Source organism: Petaurus breviceps, unplaced genomic scaffold, assembly GCF_028583685.1.
Source record: "Petaurus breviceps papuanus isolate PSGF00001 unplaced genomic scaffold, PetGlider_PUasm1.0 90879, whole genome shotgun sequence".
Lineage (NCBI taxonomy): Eukaryota > Metazoa > Chordata > Mammalia > Diprotodontia > Petauridae > Petaurus > Petaurus breviceps.
In genome coordinates, this window is record NW_027187368.1 from 9,398,178 (window position 1) to 9,423,090 (window position 24,913).

At 38.8% G+C, this 24,913-nt stretch overlaps 1 protein-coding gene across 2 annotated transcripts in view; it reads left to right on the forward strand.

The window, feature by feature from the left end:
• Window positions 1–24,913, forward strand: part of ASTN2 (astrotactin 2) — a 1,158,830-nt gene that overhangs the window by 1,107,668 nt on the left and 26,249 nt on the right. For both annotated transcript variants that reach the window (XM_069073820.1, XM_069073821.1), the window contains 2 exons: window positions 17,431–17,531; window positions 18,464–18,647. In XM_069073820.1, coding sequence (XP_068929921.1) covers window positions 17,431–17,531; window positions 18,464–18,647 — 285 coding nt within the window. The remainder of the gene's footprint in view (window positions 1–17,430; window positions 17,532–18,463; window positions 18,648–24,913) is intronic.

Consider the following 24,913-nt stretch of genomic DNA (forward strand, 5'->3'; position numbering starts at 1 on the left):
TATGGGGTTAAGACGATTAGGTTGGCTTTAGCATTTTTCTCAACATCGTGGGAAAACCCTAGGGCCAAAATCCCCTGGTCCCAGGCCTCTCAGTCCTGTGGGAAAAATAAACAGGGGGCATTTTTCTAGCATGAGGAACAGGGAATGTGACAAGCCTGCCCAAAAGAGTGAGCTGAAGAGGATTTGCCCCCTTCCTGTTTCCCCATGGGACAAACTTCTATGTAAGCAATGCCCCTAACCAGCCCTGCTCCTCTCCCCCCTCTTTCTGGCTGTGCCTTCAAGGGTCATAAAGGAACAGGCAACCTTAGCTGAAATTCTTGTGGTACCAGCACGTGGCGGGTAGGAGGCGGTCCCAATGGCCCCTCACCAGGCCTCTTCAGCAGGGTCTCACCACGAGGAAGAGTATCAGGTGGCTCTGGTTACAGGGCCTTCAGCCTCTTTGGCGAAGGCACTGTAAACACAAGACTGGGCATGGCCAATCAGCCCACTGACAAAAGCAACTACAAATTCCATTCTGAGCCAAGAATGCCGTCTTCCTATTGTTTGTTATTCTGTGTGCAGAGAGTAGATGAGAAGTTGGTGCTAATTTACTGTTTCTTAATTACAACGGGTCTTGGAGTTGATATCAAGCAATAAACTAGAAACACATTCCTGTGGCTTCTGTGGATGGGTTGATTTTCTTTTTTTTTTCTTTTTTTAAGAACTGAACTCTTTTCTTGTTTGGAACAGTCACGCACTCTCAGCAGCTCAGATCTTGGTACTAAGAATTTGCTACTACACACACAGGAAAGGGTAATGGGCACCAAGGGTCAATTTTCCTTAGACACAATCATAAAAGCACCTTCAGACAACAAGAGCAAAAACCTCTAAATCCCTAACTTTGGGCAAGTCATTGAAGTTTTATGGGTCCTAGTTTCCTCATCTGTAAAATGGGGGCAAGGTTTGGGGGGGGGGAGGAGGTGGACTCAAAGACTTCTAACATCTCTTCCAGTTGTGGACCTTGGATCCCAAGAAAGACAATGTGGCATAGCTGAGAACTGGACTTAGAATCAGTAAATAAGGGCTTGAATTCCAATTCCCATGCTTTTGTAACCCTGAGCAATTTACTTCAATTCTATGAATTGATATGCATTCATTAAGCAAGTATTATATACCAGTCACAGTTCTAGAGACAAAGACAAAAATGAAATAGTCCTTGCCCTCCTGGAACTTCCATTCTATCAGGCTAAAGAATATATGCATATGTAAATATTTAAAGGAAGTAAAGGATCCTAAAAAGATCAGGATGAGTAGGAAGGGCTTAGAGGCATGGAGAAGGGTGCGGTGTGGGAATATGGAAGATGAGACATAAAGTATCCTGTATAAGGAATAGCAAAGGTCACTTTGACTGAATTGTAGTGACTGAGAAGGAGTGCAGTGTATAAGGCCAGAAGGAGAGATTGAGGACATGTTGTGAGGGGTTTAAAAACCGAACAGAATAATTTATGTTTGATCTTTGGGGCCATAGGGACTTGTCCAGTGGAGTTTGAGTAGGCGATATAACATGGTCAGAACTGCATTTTAGGAAAATCACATTGGCAGCTCTGTGGAAGATGGATTGGAGTGGAGAGATGATTGAGGCAGGGAAACCCATTAAAAGGTTATTTAAAGAGACCAGTTTAAAAGTGATTAGAACCTGAACTACAGTTGTGGCTCTGTGGATAGAGAGAAGGGAATAGATTTGAGAAATGTTGTGGAGAGAAAAAAAACAAAATTTAGAAACTGACTGTATATAAAGGGAGAATGCATGAGATGGTGAGAGCCTAACACCAAAGCTACAAACCCAGATGACTAGAAGAATTGTGTTCTCCTCAACATAAAAAGGAAATTTTAACCAAGAAATGGGCTTTGGGGGAAAGTTAATATGCCTCTCACCTTCATTTTCCTCCTTTGTGAAATAGGAATACCTGTCCTTTCTGCAAATCAGATGATAATAAGAATTCATATTTCTATAGAATGTTCCCTACAACAAGTGGGATTTTGGAAGTCTACCATCATTAGCCCTCTTTAACATTAATATGAACCTTTATAATTGATATGGTGCTTTTAAGGTCCAAGTCCTTCATGCATGCATTATCTCATTTAAGCTTAACGGTAACCCTTGAGGTAGATACTGTATATTATTATCCTTGTTTTCCAGGTGAGGAAATAGAGCCCCAAATAATCAGTTGCTTAAGCACCAGCTGTACTATGTGCCAGGCCCTGTGCTAAGAGTTGGGGATATAAGTACAAAGAATGAAACAATCCCCATATGTGTGTGCTTACATTCTAATAATGGCAACAGGAATGGCTTTGAGTATATACAAATAATTATAAAAGGAATAAATCCAAAGTAATTGTATGCAAGAAGATTTGGGGAGGGAAGGTTCTAGCAGTTGGGAGTAAAAGGAAATGTTTCAGATTAAAAGCAATTTTTGAGCCTTATCTTGAAGGAAGAGAGAAATTCAAGGGGTGAGGAAGGAGTATTCCAGGAATGAGGGGCAGCCAGTGTAAAGTCATTGAGAGAGGAGATGGAGTGTCATGTGTGAGGAACAGAGAGAACATCAGTTTGACTGGATTGTAAAAGAAGAGTAATGCAAAATGAGGCAGGAAAGATAGGCTACAATGAGATTCTGAAGAGCTTTAAAAACTGAATAGTTAAGAGGTTAAAATGTTGTAATCAATGAAATGAGAGCATTAGAGGAAAATATGGAGAAGAAAGGAGAGATATGGAAAAGAAAGTTGGAACCAGAATTAAGAACTTGGTACAACAGGTACAAAGCTTTGCCCAAGCAACAAACTCCTTGAAAATTAAATAGAAGACAATGACTATCAGACAACAAAGAAAATTAAGATAAAGTAAAAAATGGAGAAAATAGGAAATGTAAGGTATCTTATAGCAAAAACAGCTGACCTGGAAAACAGACTGAGAAGAAAGAAAATTAACAAGCATTAGACTACTTGAAAGCCATAACAAAAGCAAAAAATGAAGGGACAGGGGCTAGATATCATATGTGTTGAAATTTCAAAAGAAATCTAGATCTCTGTGAACCAGGGGATAAACTGGAAATAGAATCCATTGGTCACCTGAAAGAAGCCTCAAGTTGAAAATTCCAGGAAAATTATAGCCAAAATCCAGGGCTTCCTTATCAAAGCAAAATATTGTAAGCAGCAAAAATGAAAGAATTCAAGTACAGAGGGACACAATCACATATAGCCTCCACTATAAAGAGACAGAGAGCTTGGAATATAATATTCCAGAAAGACAGAGGTTTACAGACAAGAAAATCTTAATCAGCAAAAGTGAGTATAACGTTAGATGAGAGGGAAACTGGGCCTTTAATAAAATAAAGGATGTATTCCTAATGAAAAGGTCAAAGCTGAACAGAAGTGTTGAAATTCAAACACAAGAATTAAGAGAAACATAAGAAGATAAATTCAAATACATAATGATAAAGGACTATTATTCTAACAATGGGTCATGATCTTGTTCCCTCTCTAAATCCTATCATAATCAGGGCATATTGAGGGAGTCTAGATAGAAAGTTTGCAAATCATTGTTATATCTTAATAACCTTTTAAAAAGAATTGAAAAAGAGGGGGAAAGAACACATTGGACTGGAAGGGAAGGGAAGTTAGGGAAAATTACCCCACACAATTAGGGTATGCAAGTAGAAATGTATAAAAATATGGGGAGAGAGGTATGGGGATTAGTCCTAAGCAAAATCAGCTCTAATTAACAATGTACAAACATATTTAAAGCTCTTTTTGAAGTGTCAAACAATTAGAATTGAAGGAGTGTCTTTCACTGGAAAATGGCTGGATGAGATATGGGTATGATGGAGTACTTTTGTGCTATTAGTACAAAAAAAAGAATGGCTTTAGAGAAACATGGGAAGATTTACATGAACTGGTACAGAGTAAAATAATTAGAACCAGGAGAACAATTTATTCAATAACAACAATATTGTAAAGACAATTAAGTTTGAAAGAATTGGGAATGAGTAATGACTGACCAGAGGACTAATGGTGAACATGCTATCCACCTCCTTATATTTTTTTTTAAGTCAACACACAGCCTGCAAGGATCCTTATGTTTAGTTATGTTTAGGGGCTTAGTGCCCCTTCCCCACATTTCAACCTGAGTTTGACACCACTATTTGTTCCCTTCCAATTCTAAATCTATGATCTTATGACTATTTGTAATTTCCAGTTGCACAATATTAAAGATGACATTGATAATTCAGGTTTGTCTACCACAGAGGTGGGAAACTTGGGGTCTTGTGGCCCTCTAGGCCCTCAAATGCAGCCCTCTGACTGAATCCCAACTTCACAGAACAAGTCCACTAAATAAAAGGATTTGTTCTGTAAAATTTGGACTCAATCAAAAGGTCACACCCAATGACCTAAAAGCGCACATGGGACCTTGATGCCACAGGTTCCCCACCCCTGAAGATTCTAGCATGTGGCAGTTTATGAAACAAATAATCCCATTTTGTACAGGTTCAGTGGAGACCCTGAGGCTATTCAGACTACAAGTAGAAGAAATGGAATTTGGATTCAGTCCTTCTGGTTCCAAGTCCACTGTTGTTTCTGTTAAAATACAACTGTATATTCTACACTTGTATATAAACACAAAAATCTAGTCATCTTAATAGACAGGCTCACATATACCTTAAAGTCTTTGTGCCAACATTTAAGAAGTCTGTCAGTCTTGGGCATCTCACTCCTTACCCAGAGAATGCTTCACTTTTTAAGTGTTCATTGAGCTCTAATACTGGACCTGAAGTTAGAGACAATGATTTCCCAAAAATGAACACCCTGTTCTTTCATAGTCACTTCGTGGACCTTAAAAAAGCACTCTAAAATGGTCCTTACGTCTTTACCCAGTGGGGAAGTTGTGGAAATGTCAGTAGTAACAAGGAGAGAAGAATGAAAGCCTCCTCTCATATAACCTAGCCCATGTGGAGACTCTTAAACAACAGAGCTGAAGCCATCTGGAGTTCAGACCTCCCAATGTGATCTTGACTCAGTTCATCCAGTTCAAACTTTATCTCCTCATTCCATCTAGATTGGGATAACAGCTTTTCTCTGTCAATGACCTTGTTCTTGACTATGCTCCCCTTTCCCTTGAATGTTCCCATTTCTCCTCTGAAAAGCCAAGTATAATTAAGTAGGTCATCCCCACTACCCTTGCTCAGTCTGCAACAAACATGACAACACCTTGGGATTGTGGCTGGATGCACTTCCTATTGAGTTTGCCTGCCCAGAACCTCCGACCCCTCAGTATGGGAAGAACTAAGGTTGGCACCACTGTTAATGTGCATTTGTGATGTGGGAAGGGCATGGTGACAGAACCAACTGTTTGAAGGGAATAATTGTGTTTTCTTTTTTCTTTTAACTCTTATTTAATATTTTATTTTCCCCAATTACAAGTAAAAACAATTTTAACGTTCTTTTTTCCCCAAAATTTTGAGTTCCAAATTATATCCCTTCCTCCTGCTCATTGAGAAGACAAGCAATCTGATGTAGGTTATACATGTGTGTGTAGATAGATATGTGTGTGTGTGTATACACACATATATTCATGCAAAACACATTTCCATGTAAGTCATTTTGTGAAAGGAAACAGGCAAAAAGAAACCAACAAGAAAAATAAAGAAAGTAAAGAAAAAATATCTTTGATCTGCATTCAGGCTCTACCAATTCTTTCTCTGGAGACAGACAGTACCTTTCATAATAAGTCCTACAGAATTGTCTTGGATCATTGTATTGCTGAGAATAGCTAAGTTATTCATAGTAGATCATCATATAATATTGCTGTTACTGTGCACAATGTTCTCCTGGTTCTGCATAAGTTCATGTAAGTAAATTCATATAAATCTTTCCTTGCTTTTCTGAGAGCATCCTGCTCATCATTTCTTTTCTTTCTTTCTTTTTTTAAAATTATTTTTCATTTTCAGCATTCACTTCCACAAGATTTTGAGTTACAAATTTTCTCATCTCTCCCCTCCCCCCATACCAAAACAGCATGCATTCTGATTACCCCTTCCCCCAATCTGCACTCCCTTCTATCACGCTACCCACCCCCCTTATCTCATCCCCTTCCCTTCTATTTTCCTGTAGGGCAAGATAGATTTCTATACCCCATTGCCTCTTATTTCTCAGTTGCATGTAAAAACAATTTTTAACATTTGTTTTTAAAACTTTGAGTTTCACATTCTCTCCCTCCCTCCCCACCCACTCTCACTGAGAAGGCAAGCAATTTGATGTAGGTTATACATGTGTAGTCATGCAGAACACGTCCATAATAGTCATGTTGTGAAAGACTAACTATATTTCCCTCCATCCTATCCTGACCCTCATTTATTCTATTCTTTCCTTTGATCCTGTCCTACCTCAAAAGTGTTTGCTTCTGATTACCCCTCCTCTCATTTGCCCTTGCTTCTATCATCCCTCCATCTCTTATCCTCTTCCTCCCTACTTTCCTGTAGGGTAAGATAGATTGCCATACCCAATTGACTGTATATTATTCCCTCCTTCAGCTAAATCTGATGGGAATAACGTTCACTCATTACCTCTTACCTCCCTCCCCTTCCCCTCACTGTAAAAGCTTTTTCTTGTCTCTTATGTGAGATAATTTACTCCATTCTACCTCTTCCTTTCTCCTTCTCCCAGTATATCCCTCTCTCACCACTTAATTTTTAATTTTTTAGATATTATAACTTCATATTCAACTCCCCCTGTGCCTGTCCTTCTCCCTCCCCATCCCTCTCTTTACATATGTATATATATGTATATATGCATATATACACATACATTTGTATATACACACATATATGCATACACACATATTTTTTTCCCTCTAACTTACCTAAAACTGAGAAAGGTCTCATGAGTTACAAATATCTTTCCATGGAGGAATGTAAACAGTTCAACTTTAATAAGTCCCTTATGATTTCTCTTTCCTGTTTACCTTTTCATGCTTCTCTTGAGTCTTGTATTTGAAAGTCACATTTTCTATTCAGCTCTGGTCTTTTCATCAAGAATGCTTGAAAGTATTCTATTTCATTGAATACCTATTTTTTTCCCTTGAAGGATTATACTCAATTTTACTGGGTATGTTATTCTTGGTTTCAATCCTAGCTCCATTGAACTCTGGAATATCATATTCAAGGCCCTCTGATGTGGAAGTTGCTAAATCTTGTGTTACCTTGATTGTGTTTCCATAATACTTGAATTGTTTCTTTCTGGCTCCTTGCAATATTTTCTCCTTGACCTGGGAACTCTGGAATTTGGCTACAATATTCCTACAAGTTTTCCTTTTGAGATCTCTTTCAGGAGGTGATCAGTGGATTCTTTCAATTTCTATTTTACTCTCTGGTTCTAGACTATCAGGACAGTTTTCCTTGATAATTTCTTGAAAGATGATGTCTAGGCCCTTTTTTTGATCATGGCTTTCAGGTAATCCATTGATTTTTTAAATTCTCTTTCCTAGATCTGTTTTCCAGGTTGGTTGTTTTTCCAATGAGATATTTCACATTGTCTTCTATTTTTCCATTCTTTTGATTTTGTTTAATCATTTCTTGATTTCTCATAGAGTCATTAGTTTCCATTTGTTCCATTCTAATTTTAAAGAATTATTTTCTTGGGGTGGCTAGGTGGCTTAGTAAATAAAGCACCAGCCCTGGAATCAGAAGGACCTCAGCTCAAATTCGGCTTCAGACACTTAACACTTAGTGGCCATGTGACCTTGGGCAAGTCACTTAACCCCAATTGCCCTACCTTGCACCCCCCCTCCAAGAAAAAGGCAAAACAAAAACTAAAAATATTTTCTTCAGTGAACTTTTGGACTTCCTTTTTCCATTTAGCCAGTTTTGCTTTTTAAGGCATTCTTCTCCTCATTGGCTTTTTGAACCTCTTTTGCCATTTGGGTTAGTCTATTTTTAAGGTGTTATTTTTTTTCAGCATTTTTGTGATCTCTTTTAGAAAACTGTTGACTCATTTTTCATGATTTTCTTACATCACTCTCATTTTTCTTCCCAATTTTTCTTCTGCTTCTCTTACTCAATTTTTAAGATCCTTTTTGAGCTCTTCCATGGCCTAAGACCAATTCATATTTTTCTTGGAGACTTTGGATGTAGGAGCTTTGACTTTGTTGTCTTCTTCTAAGTGTATGTTTTGATCTTCCTTGTCATCAAAGAAAGATTCTATAGTCTGATTTTTTCTGTTGTTTGCTTATTTTCCCAGCCAACTACGTGACTTTTTAGCTCTTTGTTAAGGTAGGACTCTGCTTCCAGAGTAGAGGAGCACTGTTCCAAGCTTCAGGGGTTTTGTGCAGCTGTTTTCAGAGATACCTGTAAATTTTTTGTTTTTCCAAGATTGTATGATCAAAAGACAGGTGTTTTGGGGCAGCCAGGTAGCACATCAAGTAAGAGCACCAGCTCCAGTGTCGGGATGACCTGGATCAAATCCGGGCTCAGATACTCAGTACCACACCCAGAAATACCTGGCCGTGTAACCTTGAGCAAGTTACTTAACCCCGATTGCTTTAAAAAAAAAAAAAAGACAGGTGTTTACTCTTCTCCTGGTCTGTGCTCTGGTCTGTGAATGATCACAAGCACTCTTTTCTATCTTGCAACTGTGAAGAAGATTTCCTCTCCACCACTGCCACCAGCCCCACCATGCCAGTGCTCTACCTTGCCCCATGGCTGTGACCCAGATCCAAGCAAGGGCAAAGCAAGAGAATCCTGCCTCAGTGCCAGCAAAGAGATCCCTGCAGTCCCTCTCTCATCAGCTTCTTAATTCCACCCACCCCCACCACTGTCTACAGGCTGAGAGTCCCAGAAGCAGCTACTGCTACTGCCACCACTGCCCTGGGGCCAGGGATAGACCACACACCATGATCCTCTCTCACCCATTTTGCACAGACCTTTCCTCCTGACCTTTTAAGTTGTCTTTGGCATTTGTGGATTGAGAGTCTGGAAACTGCCACAGATGCCAGTAATTCAGTCTCCTGAAGCCTACTCTGGGTGTTGGTAGGGCCCTGTCTGTGCAGGGACAGCTAATGCTGCACTATGTTTCTCTCTCATACTGGTGAAACAAACCTTTCCTGTTGATCTTCCAAGTTGTCTTGGGCTAAAAATTCATTTCACTACATTATTTTGTGGGTCCTGCTGCTCCAGAATTTGTTTAGAGTCATTTTTTACATGTATTTGGGGAGGTGTGAGGGAGAGCTGAAGGAAGTTCCTGCTTTTACTCTGCCATCTTGACTTCCCCTCCCCTGCTCATCATTTCTTAAAACATAATAGCATTCTATCAAAATCACATACAACAACTTATTCAGTCATTTCCCAACTGATAGACATCCCCTTAATGTCCAGTTCTTTGCTACTGCTAAGAGTTGCAATAAATATTTTTGTTTCATAAGCCCTTTTCCTTTTTATTTTCTATCTCTTTGGGATACAGATAGTAGTGGTATTGTGTGGTCAAAGATTATGCAATGATTTTATAGCCCTTTGAGCATAGTTCCAAATTGCTCCCCAGAATGGTTGAACAAGTATATAAGTTCAACAATAGCACACTAGTGTTTTAATTTTCCCACATTCCCTCCAACATTTGCATTTTCCTTTTCTATCATATTAGTCAATCTCACAGTTTGTTTTGATTTGCACTTCACTCTTCAATAGCAATTTAGAGCACTTTTATATGATCATAGATAGATTCAATTGCTTTCTCTGCAAACTACCTGTTCATTTCCTTTGACCATTTATCAAATGAGGAATGGTTCTTATTTCTAGAAATTTGACTCAGTTTTCTGTATGTTTGAAAAGTGAAGTCTTTATCAGAAAAACTAACTGTTCCAGTAAGATCAGGGGTGAAACAAGGATGTCCACTATCACCCCTATTATACAATTTGGCACTAGAAATGTTAGCAGTAGCAATAAGAAAATAAAAAGAAATTGAAGGAATCAAATTAGGAAAAGAAGAGACTAAGCTCTCACTCTTTCCAGATGATATGATGATATATTTAGAGAATCCTAGAGAATCAAGTTAAAAACTACTTGAGACAATAAATAAATTTGGCAAAATTGCAGGATATAAAATAAACCCGCATAAATCCTCAGCATTCCTATATATTTCTAACGAAATTCAACAGCAAGAGATAGATAGAGAAATCCCATTTAAAGTTATGGTAGACATTATAAAATATTTGGGAGTCTACCTGCCAAAACAGACCCAGGGCCTATATGAACACAATTACAAAACACTTTTCACACAAATAAAGTCAGATCTTTAAAATTGGAAAAACATCAGTTGCTCATGGTTAGGTTGAGCTAATATAATAAAACTGACCATTTTACCTAAAGTAAATTATATATTTAGCACCATATCGATCAATTTACCAAAAAAAAATTTTATAGAGCTAGAAAAAATAGTAACAAAATTCATTTGGAAGAACATGAGATCCAGAATATCAAGGGAATTAATGAAAAGAAATATTAGGGAAGAGGCCTAGCCATACAAGATTTAAATCTGTATTATAAAACAGCAGTCACCTTAACTACTTGGTGCTGGCTGAGGAATAGAGTCATGGATCAGTGGAATAGATTAGGTACATGACACACAGCTGTCAACGACTATAGTACTCTACTGTTTGATAAACCCAAAGACCCCAGCTTTTGGGCTAAGAATTCACTATTTGACAAAAAGTGCTGAGAAAACTGGGAAACAGTATGGCAGAAAAAGGGCATAGAACAGTATCTCACACCATATACTAAAATCAAGTCTAAATGGGTACACAATCTAAATATAAAGGCTGATACTGTACGCAATCTGGGAGAGCAAGGAATAGTTTACCTGTCACATTTATAGAGAAGGGAAGATTTTATAACCAAACAAGAGTTAGAGAGAATTATGAAATCAAAATAATTTTGATTGCATTAAATTGAAAAGTTTCTGTTCAAATAAAACAAATGTAACCAAAATTAGGAAGGAATTGGAAAATTGGGAAAGAATTTTTACAACCACTGTCTCTGATAAAGGCCTCTTTTCTAAAATATACAGAGAAATGATTCAAATCTATAAGAATACAAGTCATTCCACAATTGATAAATGGCCAAAGGATATGAATAGGCAGTTTGAAGAGGAAGAAATTAAAGACATCTATAAACATATGAAAAAATCCTCTAAATCGCTATTGATTAGAGAAATGCAAAGCAAAACAACTCTGAGGTACCACGTCTCATCAGTCAGATTGACTAAGATGACAAAACAGGACAATAATAAATGCTGGAGAGGATGTGGGAAAATTGGAACACTAATGCATTGTTGGTGGGTTGTGAACTGATTCAGCTATTCTGGAGAGCAATCTGGAACTATGCCCAAAGGGCTATAAATAAGTGAGTACCCTTTGACCCAGCAATACCACTTCTAGGGCTTTCTCCCAAAGAGATAATAGAAGTGGAAAAAAAAAAGCCTGTTTCTACAAAAATATTTATATCAGCTCTTTTTGTGGTGGCAAAGAATTGGAAATCAAGGGGATACCCATCAATTGGGGAATGACTGAACAAGTTATGGTATATGAATGTAATGGAATACTATTGTGCTATAAGAAATGAGGAACAGACAGACTTTATAATAAACTGGAGAGACTTATATAAACTGATTCTGAGTGAGGAGAGCAGAACCAGAAGAACTTTGTACACAATTACAGACACGTTATATGTGTTATGACTAACTTGGAGAGACTGGGCTCCTCTCAGCCATGCAAGGTTATAAGATAACTCCAAAAGACTCTTGATGGAAAGGGATATCCTTATCTAGGGAAAGAACTACAGAGTCTGAATTCAGATTGAAGCAGACTACTTGCTCTCTTTTTGTTTGTTTTTGTTTCTTCTTTCTCATTGTTCAATCCATTGGTTATAATCCTTGTTTACAACTTGACTAATGTTTAATGTGAAGGTATTTGTAGATCCTTCATTGAATGTTCATTTCCCCCAACCCCCAGGATGGATTATACTATAGTTTTGTTGTATATGTGATTCTTGCTTGTAATACTAGTTCTTTTCCCCTCCAGAATATCATACTCCAAGCCCTCCAATCCTTTAAGGCAGAAGCTGCTAAATCTTGTGTTATTCTGCTTCTGGCAGGGTGATATTTAAATTGTTTCTTTTTGGCTTTTGCAGTATTTTCTCCTTGATCTGGGAAGTATGGAATTTGGCTATAATATCCTCAGAATTTTCATTTTGGGATCTCTTTCAAGAGGTGATTGGTGAAGTGTTTCAGTTTCTACTTTACTTTCTGGTTCTAGAATATCCAGGCAGGTTTCCTTGATAATTTCTTGAAAGATGGTATCTAGGTTCTTTTTTTTTTTTTTTGGATCATGGCTTTCACATAGTCTAATAATTCTTAAATTCTCTCTCCTGGATCTGTTTTTCCAAGTCAGTTGTTTTTCCAATGAAATTTTTCACATTGTCTTCTATTTTTTTCATTCTTTTGGTTTCATTTGTTTCTTGATGTCTCATAAAGTCCTTAGTTTCCACTTGCCCAATTCTAAATTAAGGAATTGTTTTTTTCACTGAGTTTTTGAACCTCCTTTTTTCTATTTAGTCAATTCTACTTTTTTAAAGAGCTCTCTTCATCTAATATTTGTATAACTTTTTTCCATTTGACCAATTCTGATTACAAGGCATTCTTCTCTTCATTGGATTTTGGTGCCTCTTTTAGCATTTGAGCATTTGAGCATTATTCTGTTTTTTAAGGTGTTATTTTCTTCAGTATTTTTTGTGCCTCCTTTACCAATCTGTTGAATTTTTTCCTGATTTTCTTGCATCACTCTTATTTCTCTTCCCAATTTTTCCTCTACCTGACTTACTTGATATTTAAAATCATTTTAAAACTCTTCCTGGCCTGAAACCAATTCATATTTTTCCTTGAGTGTTTGGATGCAGGAATTTTGACTTTCTTGTCTTCTAAGTGTGTGTTTTCACCTTCCTTGTCACCATAGTAACTTTCTATCAGAATTTTTTCTCTGTTTGCCCATTTTCCAGTCTATTTCTTGACTTTTAACTCTACACTAAAATGAGGCTCTGCTCCCCAATACTCCCCAAGAGGGCAGTATTTCAAACTTCAGGGTTTTTGTACAGTTTTTTCAGAGGTAATTCTGGAGACTTGTAAGTTTTGACTTTTCCAAGTTGGTATGATCTAGGGAGAGGTGTGTTTACTACTCTCCTGTGCTGTGCACTGGTTTGTGATTGACCACAAGCATTCTTCTCAACCCTAGAACCGTGACCAGGGTCCCTATTCCCCTGCGGTCCAAACCTCTGCTGTGCTAGTGCTCCTTCTGATAGCGGGACTAAGACCCAAGCCAGCTACCTAGATCTAAGTATATACAATGCAACAGATTCCTGGCCCTGGTGCCAACAAAGGGACCCTTGTACATCTTTCTGACCTGTTGTCTGATCACATTACAGTCTGTGAGTTGAGAGACCTTAAAACTACCATTGGTGCCACTGATTCACTTTCCCAGAGGCCTGCTCCTGGTTTGCTGGGGCCTGGTGTGCGCTGGCACCGCCTGCACAGGTCTATTTTCCTCTCTCACCCTGGTGCAACTGACCTTTGCTGCAGACCCTCTAAGTTGTCCTGTACTGGAAATTTGTTTTACTCCATCTTTTTGTGGGCTCTACTGCTCTAGAATTTTTTAGTTATTTAAAGGTATTTGGAAGGGTTTGAGAAAGAGCTCAAGTGAGTCCCCTGTCATCTTAGCTCCGTCTCCATAATTGTGCTTTCTTTAGTAACTCTGCCTGTTTCTCTTAGCTTACAGGTAAGTCATTTACCCTGCATTAAATGAAACATATACTATGTTAAAACTTAGAGCATAGCACCAAAATGAAATTAAAAGCATATGAACTTCTTGTTCTACTAACAGTTACATTGTTGATGCTTCTGTAGGTCACTTGGAAATCTAAAAATTGTTGTTCTTGGTGTGGTTGTAAAAATAGTCACCTCTAGCCACCCAGGAATTCCTGTAGCACTGCCCACCTGAGGCTAGGATCATAAGTTAATAGAACTTAGAGGGATCTGCTAATATTGCTTTGTAATTTTAAAGATGGACAAACTGAGGTCCAGAGAAAAGAAACTTGTCCAAGGTCACACAAGTCACAGAGTTAAAAAATACTTTGGAGAACATCTAGGGCCGCAGTAATGCAAAACATTAACCTCCTCTAAAACATTCCCAACACTATGCTCTTGTAAAATCTGCTTGAATAGCTACAGTAACTGGAACCTCAAGGCAGTTTATTCTATCGTCCCTGGTTTTTGTGTGTTTACTTTTTAAAAGAAGTTCTCCCTTAAGTCAAACTGAAATGAGCCCCAATGTATCTATTGGTAAAATCCATTTTATTTATTCAGTAAATATTTACATCATTGGGCATTTGTCTCATGCATGATATTGTGCTGAGAGATATGGGGATGTCAAAAACTGCTTTTAAGAAACATCCCATCTTCTTCTGAAGACAAGACATAGTATATACGCAAACATTAAATTTAGGGTAATAGCAAATAAATGAGAGTTTTTGTGGGGCTTTTATGAGGCAATGTGACTTGTTCAGGCAGTGTGATATAATGGAAAGATGACTAGTTTGGTGCTCTGTGGATTTCAAGCCTTATTCTTCTTCTGAGTTTTTTGTTTATTTGTTTTTGTTTTTTATACCTTGGGGAAGGTAATAAATCTGTCTGAACCCTAGGTTTCTGCACTGTAAAATGAGTAGGTTGGATTAGATGGCCTCTGAGGTATTTTTTTCTGATCCTAAGTCTTAAGTTTTTAAGTATTAAATTGGTTGTATAGCCAGCAAATGGTCTCATTTTACCTGAGGAAGTGAGAAGTCAGAAAAGTCTGTAAGACTTCCAGAGGAAGGCAGCCAGGCTGGTGAGGAGACTACAGACTATTCTATATAAGGAAGCGATGAAGGATCTGAGGACAGTTAGCCTGGCAAAGAGATGATTTGAAGGAACTACAGGCAATATGAAAGATATCTTTAAGTATTTGAAGGTCTGGCATGTAGAAGAGACAGTGAATTTGTTCTCCTTGGTCCTATATGTCAGAACTAGGAATGATGGTGAAAACTTAACAAGCATATTTTATCTCAATTCAAGAAAATAAAATTTCCTAAAAATTAGAACTGTCCCAAAGTAAAGTAGGCTGCCTTGAGAGAGAGTTCCATATCACTTGAAGTTCCTTAAGACTGACTCTTATCAATGAATAAATATTTACTAAGCATCCACTGTTATGCTTGGTCCTGTGCTAGGCAGTAGGGATACAAATACAAAGAATGAAACAACCCCTCCTTATAAGAGGTTTCCATTTTAATGGGGAAGACAAATATACCTCCTCAGCAGTGCTATAGAGGGGAATCTTCCTTAGGCAGGGATTGGATTACACAATGTCTAAGGTCCTTTCTAACAGTTATATTTGAAGAGTCTATAGATGATAGAGGCAGCTAAGTGGCTCAGTACATAGAGCACTACGCCCGAAGTTGGGAAGACCTGAGTTCAAATTTGGCCTCAAACATTTACTAGCTGTGTGACCCTGGATGAATCATTTAACCTCTGTTGGCCTTAATCTACTGGAGAAGGAAATGAGAAACCACTCCAGTATCTTTGCCAAGAAAATCCCACGGACAGTATGGTCCATAGGGTCACAAAGAGTTGGACATGATTGAACAACTGAACAACAAAAACAACAATGGATAATATAGCTCTTTAGTTAGCTTTTCAAGAGCATAGATAAGAGAAGAATTTGTTAGGGAGCTGGACAGCAAAACGAGACTTTTTTTAAGGACAAATGTTTATTTCATGTTCTGGGCATAATGATGGAATATATTGTTCATGTGGGGGATGGAGGTAGGTAAAGTAAGTTTGAGAAGGAAGGAAGCAGAACATGCATTTATTAAATATCTACTATGTGGCACATACTGTGCTAAATGTTTCACAAATATTATTACAGTTCGTCCTCATAACAATAGGTGTTATTATCATCACCATTTTACAGTTGAGGAAATGATAGCAGAGTTTAAGTGACTTGCCTCCAGGACAAACAGCTAGTGAATGTTTGAAGCTGGATTTGAATTCAGGTCTTCCTGACTTCAGGTCCAATCCTCCATCAGCCATTGTGAAGGTTTTTGAAGGCCTAGCTGTGTATTTTAAAAGTTAAGACCTAAAAAGTTATTGGGGGGCCTTGCAAGCTTTTCAACATGGCAGTTTTGTTGTGGTGGTGGTTTGGTTTTTGTTTGTTCACTTTTTTTTTCCCAGCTTGATTTGAAAAGGCAAAGATCAAAAGTAAAATGATGTTAACTTGGGGAGTCATTCAGTTTCATTCAACTTAATTTGACCCCCCAAAAATGGTTAATGGGTACTATGTGTCATGACAAAAATGGAAGAGTACCTGCACTCATAGAGATTACATTCCAATCGGGATTACAATGCAGAAGACATAGTAATCATAAGAAAGAGTGTATTAACAATGAGAATCAGGCTCAGGAAAGACCCCATGCAGTAGGTAGCACCTGACCTGTACTTTGAAAGAAGCTAGGGATTCTGAGAGGTGCAGGTTAAAGGAGATAGTTTCCTAGACATGAAAGGCCACTTGTACAAAGGCCCAAAGACTGTCATATTCCGAGAACATCTAGCAAGCCAGTGTCAATGCAACAGAGGAGTTCAGGAAGGGAAGAAACATGAAATCAGACTGGGAAGGTGGGTGAGAAGCCCAATGGTGGAGAACTTTAAATGCCATGGTAAGAAGTCTGCATTTTATGATAGAAGCAAAAGAAATAATTATAATTTTTTAAGTGGGGGTTACGTGACCAGATATACGCTTTATAATATCAGTTCCTCTGTAGATGCTGGATGGGGGAATTGGAGACTAGAAACCAGGAGCCTTACGAGGAAACTATTGCAATAGTCCAGGCAAGAGGGTCTGAATTAACATAGAAGTTTGTGTGAGAGGAAGGAAAGAGATAGATTTAAGATATGCCATGGTTATTAGCTTGGTGAGTATTAGTCACTGATTTGAGGACTGAAGGGGAGAGAAGAGTCAAAGAAGAGTTCAAGGTTGCAAACCTGAGAAACTGGAAAGAAAGGTAGTGTCATCCACACAAGTGAGGAAACTTGGGGAAGGAGTGGATTTTCAGGGAAAGATGACTTCCATTCTAGAGGTGAGTTTGAAATGCTATAGGAAATCCAGGTGGATATGGCCAGCAGACATGTGGTTGATGAGACTGGAGGTCAGGAGAATAATCCAAGTTAGACTTATAGTTTTGGAATAATCCACAACAGACCTTCTCTCCCTTACATGTCACCTAGAGTGTAGGTGATAAGTAGATAACTGCTAACTCATAATTGGTTTTCTTTTAGGTTTACCCTCTATGCTGTGGATACAAGAGGCCGACACTCAGAACTGAGCACTGTTACGCTGAGGACGGCTTGCCCTCTGGTAGATGACAACAAAGCTGAGGGTAGGTGTTGGGCTGAATACCTAGTTCCATGAAGACATATATACTCTGTGACTTCCTTTGTGGTCTGAGGAAAAAAGGTGAAAAATGGAAGGCAAGGAGGACTGATGGGGAGTCTGGGGCAGGGGTTAGGAGGCTAGATCTGATGTCAGGAAGTCCTGGCTTCTGACACTCATATTGTGGGCAGATCATTCCTGACTTACTATCATTCCTTATTTCATTCTTCGTATTTGTATCCCTAATGCCTAGCACAGGACCAAGCATATAGTGGGTGCCTGGTAAATGTTACATAAGCCCTAGTTTCCTCATCTATGAAATTAGCATAATAATAGCGGCATTACCTATTTATCTTACATGAAATAATCTTTGATATTTGACAGACAACAATAATACCTAATCCAGATCTTCGTTGGGCAGATCACCCATTTTAAGAAGAGAGGTTTTTCAGTCATGTCCAATTCTTCATGACCCCATTTGGGGTTTTCTTGGCAAAGATACTGGAGTGGTTTGCCATCTCATTCTCAGGTTCATCTTACAGATGACGAAACTGAGGCAAACAGGATTAAGTGATTTGCTCAGGGTCACATAGCTAGTAAGTATCTGGAGCCAGATTTGAATTCAGGAAGACAAGTCTTACTGACTTAAGTCAGATCTTTTGCTTTCTCCAGGTAGATATATCAAGTTGCTAAACATCTGATAGAAGCTAAAATATTCAACCACCCACACAGAGTTTTCCAAATATCCAGATATAACCTCTACATCGAAGCTGGTCAAAGTGATAATACAACGGACATTTTGGTTTATTTATTTAAATCCCTTTAGTCTCCTGGATTTGTTGGGACTATGTTCACTGTTATTTCCTTGAAGAAACCTTTTTGTGAAGCTCCAATTCCCACAGTTCCCTTGTAAATCTACCTGTTTTGTCTTCTTTTCAGAGATAGCTGACAAAATTTACAACCTGTACAATGGCTATACCAGTGGCAAGGAGCAACAGACAGCTTACAACACCCTGATGGAAGTGTCAGCCTCCATGCTTTTCCGTGTCCAGCATCACTACAATTCTCACTATGAGAAGTTCGGGGACTTTGTGTGGCGGAGCGAAGATGAACTGGGACCCAGGTAGGGGTGGGAGGCTGTCATCTCTGCCTTTTGGCATAAGACCCCTCAGCTGAGAGGCTGGCAGGATAGTCTAGAAGAAATTTGGGTAACTTCCTACAAAAGCGATTACCTCCCAGTGATTTTAACTAGAAAGAAGAAAGGGCAGATATATGGCCTTTGGATGGCCTGATGGATGTGACTTTGTCAAGATGGGGCATAGTGAACCTCGATCTTGATCTAGCTACTACCACATTGCACAGAGGATAGCTGCCATTTCTACTGGTGCTTTAGGAACACAGGTTGAGGTGGACAAATAATCTGACTCCCCATCAGCTATCCTTGCACTTTACCTCTAGATCAAATTCTAACCCTCCCCCATCCTAACTGAAGTTAGGAATACTCCTCCTTCCTGACTTCAGATCTGGTCTCAGACATTTACCAGCTGTGTGACCCTGGGCACATCACTTAACCCTGTTTGCCTCGGTTTCCTAGTCTGTAAATTGAACTGGAGAAGGAAATGGCAAACCACTCTAGTGTCTTTGCCAAGAAAACCCCAAATGGGGTCACAAAAAGTCAGACACAACTGAAAAACAACTAAACAGTAAATTCTAATTGGCCTGAAGTTCTCGTCTTGTACTTTGGTTTCCCATTTAGCTTAGCTCTGAGATTTTGGATCTCTGAAGACCACCTGGTAGTAGTCTGACTTGGCTTTTAATCTCTGTTTCCTCACCCCAGTTCTTCTATTCCCATATTAGACAATGGCAATACCTTTGGTGGGGGAGGGGTTCACTGCTAAGGATAAAATATACTATAGGAGAAACAATACCTATTCAGAGAAAGACAACTTGGATTTGAATGCTACCTCTGCTATTCATTACCTCAAGTAACTTTGGGCAAATTCCTTTACCCCTCTAGGCTTAGTTTCCTCCTCTATAAAATGGCAGCCCTTTAAATTCCCTTCTGGTGCTAAATCTCATGAATAGCTGGCACTGGGCATTCTTCCACCTGCATGTTTGCCTAATCATCTAATGTTGTTGGCCCTTCCCTTGATTAAAAAAAGGCCAGTAGATAAAGATAAATAGCAAAATCAAGAGTAATCCTTTGTTTTTAACATAAGCTCATAACTTGGTATTTGTTGATGTAACAACTTAGGTTTGATTACAGGCTTTTCATGGCCATTAATAAGTGAACTAATGTGTGGATCTCACAAGCATATGTGAATTTCACAAGCTTTCTCAACACTTTAGAGGTGCTAAGAGCTGTGATCAAGACAGAACCAAAGCATAGCTTTGGGAATTGATGTATAAACAGAAACATAATTCATAAATTTGTCAGTTTAAAAATATTTGTTGACTTGAGTTTGCTTATGATTCTCCACTGCAGATGGTGGAGATAACAAATATTCTTCAGTTACTTGGAATCTTCAAAACAACTTTGAGAAACAGGCCAATGTTCATCACTTCATTTTTAAGTTGAGGGAATTCAGTTCAATTCAAAACAAGAAACATTTATTAAGTATCTACTTATATGCCAGGCTCTATGCTAGTCACTAGAGATGCAAAGACAAAACAAAATCCATTCTGTGTGGGTTGGGGGAGAGAGAGGAAGAAGAGGAGACAAATAAATACTAGTAATTGAATACAAAGCTTATCCAGAGTAAATCCAAAGTAATTGCAGAAGGGTGGACAAACCACAAATCCAAGGAATCGGGAAGAGTTCATGTAGGGATAGAGTCACTTGCCCAGAGTATTCTAGAAACTAAAGGCATTGTTTATTAATTTATTCTTTCTAAAACAAAAATATTTTAATTATTGAATCTCCTCATCTCATCCAGGTTAGAGGTATAGGGGCTACTCAAAGGTCCATCCCTCTGACAATCAGCATGGCAGGTTTGATCTGCTATTCTCGCCAGGGACTGTTTATCCCTACTTAAGGAACCTGGTATCCCTCCCCCATTCCCATCCCTTCCTAGGAGCTCATCATATGAATGCTAAACTTAGCACAGACATCTGACCAGCATAGCCTACAGAACTCCCGAGCTCAAGAAATCCATTAGACTCAGCTGACCCTGTAGCAGGGATCATAAGTTTGTATAACCATACCAGCCTCCATTTGTCCTTACAGTAACCAATTAAGCACCTATTACTATGTACTAAACACCGAAGATATAAGGATGAATGATATTGTCTCTTTCCTAAAGAACCTTAAAGCATGAAGGTAGGGCTAAGCCCCAACAGTACCCAGAGCCCCAGTCTGTGGTTTAGCCCACCATATCACTCTGACTATTGAATTACCACTTATCCAAATTATTAGTATTTGGAATGAAGCAGAACTATGCAGTCAGACTTTCACAAATTGTGAGGAAGGTAGCTTTTGTCTTCAGTGTTCCCACCAACTTCCTCTACCCCCACCTCCAAGTCAGTGATTTCTTGGTCTCTTCAGTCATGGAAGAGAACATCTGACAAACTCATTCAGTTTGAGTTGGTATACTCTAAATATAATATCCCTCCCAGGAGGTGCTGGAATTTGAAAGCCAGGCTTCAAGGAGAGGACAGTGCCTATTCAGTGCCTAAAATCCAAAGGAAGGAAATGCTAATGGTGAAATTTCAGGCATCAATGAGAATCTATTTTGAGGCACACGCACACACACACACAGAGGTAGAGAATGGGGAGGTAGAATCCTTAAATCTTGGTTCAGTCTCCTCTACACAATGCATTGTATGAGATAGACCTTAGGCCTATTAGATAGTTTTGTTCTAAACTCTAGGATCACATGACTAATTGATAGAAGGACACAAAGAAAGGCAAAAGACAGTCCCTGTTCTCCAAGAGCTCACAGCCTAATGTGGGAGAGACGTCAGATGACTTGCCCAGCATCACATAACTGATAAATTGTTGAGTTAGGACACAAACCTAGGTCTCCTAACTTTCAAACCTATTGACCCTCTTAACCATGTTATATTCAAGGTGCTCCCAGTTTGTACACAAATACATCTTAAATATTTGGTGATTCTAAAACATCTCTTCCAACCTTCTAATCCTAGAAGTGAGAAAACTAAGATGCCCAAAGTTAAATGATCTACCCAAGGTCACACTTGTAACAGAGACAGGATGTTATCCCAGGTATTGTCTTGCATTCCCTTCCAGACACCTCCTTTAAACTTATGAGGATTTGGCTCCCTAAAAGGCAAAAGCTGGAACTTGATCTAGCATCATAAACCTCTCCTTTCAGGGCCTGTGTTATCAGTATCTGGATTGTAATTTTTCCCCTCACATGAAAGGGAGGCTCACTGTGATAAAGACAGTGAGAAAGGCCAACAGACAGGAAGATGGACAGATCAGTAGATAAAAACACTCAAAGTTAACCATCAAATCCACCATCTTAGAAATAACCAGGGGAAAAAAAAACCCTATTGCTTTTACTGTGTTTTCCCACATTGTTCACTGAGCGCTCAGCAAAAGGTTTCCTCAAAGTTAAAACAGGGATCCATTCCTGACTCCAGCTTTACAACTTGTGAGGACAATTTACGACCTTCCAGGACATAAATTTCCGTTTGCTTGGGACTGGCCCTCCCACAGAGGCAGCCTAAGTTGTAGCTGCTTTGATAACTTGTTAACCTCCAACTACTGGCCCGGTGTCTCGCTCCCCCCACACATCCCAATATCACTGTGTTTCCTCTATCTTTAACCATCCTTTGCTGTTGTCCCACGGGCCCTTTGACCTCTCTTGCTTCTTGGTGTTTCATTGTCTATCACTAGAGATTGACGTTAGAGATTGGTTTCTGACAATCTCAAAAAACGTTACAGAGAGAGAGAGAGTGAGGTAGGTCATGAAAAGGAAATGTCCTCTCAAATAGGATTATAAATTTAGATCCGAAGTCACCTTAAAAGGCCATCTAGTCCAATCCCTTCATTTTATAGATGATAAAACTAAGGTTTAAGTGACCTGCCCAGGTTCACACAGCTAGTGTCAGAAGTCAGATGTGAGTCCAAGTCTAACTCTCCATCCACTGTGTCACATTAGGAACTAATAGACTGTCAAAACTGAAAGTGGTCTTATAACATGGATCGTAGCGTGTCAGATTTAGAAAGGCATCTTAGAAAACAGAAAATGAAATTGAGAATAAAGAATGTTAAAACATAACAATAGAGCTGGAAGAAATCTTAGAAATCATTTAGTCTAACCCACTCATTTTAGAGATGAAGACATTGAAGCCTGGAAAGGGACTTGCTTTTCTCACCTAGACTGGGGAGAGTGTCCTAACTCTTTCTATTACACTGCAATGGAGACTGATATCAAATAATCTAGGAGACTGGATAGACTCCATCAATCAATATTTATTACTAAATATCTCTTATGTGCCAGTATCTTTTATACAGAGAATCATGGGGTACACAATAAGATAAATAACAATAAAGTCACATATCTATTGCGCTTAAGGCAGCTAGCTGGAGCAGTGAGTAGAGTACTTGAGTTCAAATCCAGCCTCAGACACTTCTTAGTTGTATGACCCTGAGAAAATCATGTAATTCTGTTTGGTTCATTTTCCTCCTCTTTAAAATGAGCTGGGAAATGAAATGGCAGCCGCTCCAGTATGTTTTCCAAGAATACTGTGCCCCACCCCCCCAAAAAAAAAGAGCTGCAAAGAGTTGGACATGAATGCAAACAACTAAATAACAACATAACACTTGCTAATTTATAACGTACTTTCTTCAAGCCCTTTGAGGTAAGTGACAGTTCTGTACTGTTGCCCACATTTTATAGTTGGGAAAATGAGGCTAAGTCAACATTCATTTACTAAGTACCTATTATGTGTCAAGCACTGGATACCAAGGATTCGAAGAAAGGCAAAAAACAGTTCCTGCTCTCCAAGATCTCACAGCCTAATGTGGGAGACACGTCGAATGACTTGCCTAGCATCTCATAACTGATACTTTGCAGAGCTGGGGCACAAACCTAGGTCTCCTAACTTTCAAATCCACACTGATCCTCTTAAGCATTTTGTATTCAAGGTGCTCCCAGTTTGGATACAAACACATATTAAATATTTGGTGATTCCAACACTATCCTAAAATATGTGATTCAAACCAAGTACATTCCCTTCATCCTCAACCTTACCCTTCTCCTACCTACTGACCTGGGACCATAGTGATCTATGAAGATCTTGTAGGTGATTCAAAATCTTGAGTCATTAAAAATTAATTTTTATATTACAAAAATGGTTTCACTTTTGTTTTTAGTATAAATCTAAAATTTCTAGCCCCAAGTAAACATTTATTTAGTGCTTCATTCCTATTATTTATCTGATTATGTACCTTTACTTAAAAAGTCTTAGATGTTTAAGACACTTGGAAGTTAATTAACTTGACAGCTTCACACTGTCAGTATATACCAGAGATAGGACTCAAACTCAGACCTTCCAGAGTTCAAGGCCAGCTCTCTATTCCTTGAACTAAGATTATAACTTGCCTGTCTGCATTGGAAGAAGGAATTTCCTCACTGGGAGTTTTCTATATCAAGGAAATCTTAGATTGAAATATATACATATACATAAACATATACATCTAGATAATAAATGTAATAATATGTGTGTGTGTGTGATTATGTGAGGGAACAGAGAAAGGAGAGGATAGAGGTGTATGATACCTTTCTTTCTCTTAACAGATATTAATACCGGGCCTTACTGGGATCCTCTAAGAATCCTTAGCTTACTGTGAAGGTCATCTCAAGAAATGCTTCCCACAGGGCGGCTAAGTGGCACAGGGAGTAAGAGCACCAGCCCAGGAGTCGGGAGGACCCAGGATCAGTTCCAGCCTCAGATACTTAACACCTACACAAAAAACTGGCCATGTAACCTTGGGCAAGTTGCTTAACCCCAATTGCTTAAAAAAAAAAAAAAAGATGGGGCGGCCAGGTGGAGCAGTGAGTAAGAGTGCTGGCCTCGGAGTCGGGAGACCTGGGATCGGTTCTGGCCTCAGATACTTAGCACCGACACAAAATAACTGGCCGTGTAACCTTGAACAAGTTACTTAACCCCAATTGCTTTAAAAGAAAAAAAAAAAGAAATGCTTCCTACACGAGACCTTTCCTGATTCCCCTAGCTGCTGGTGCAGTGCCTCTCCCTTAAAATTACTTTGCACTGACTCTGTATATGTTTTTACATTTACTTATACATATACATGTTGTCCCCCTCAAAGAATGTAAGCTCCCAGAAGCCAGTTTTTTCCTTTCTTTCTTTCTTTCTTTCTTTCTTTCTTTCTTTCTTTCTTTCTTTCTTTCTTTCTTT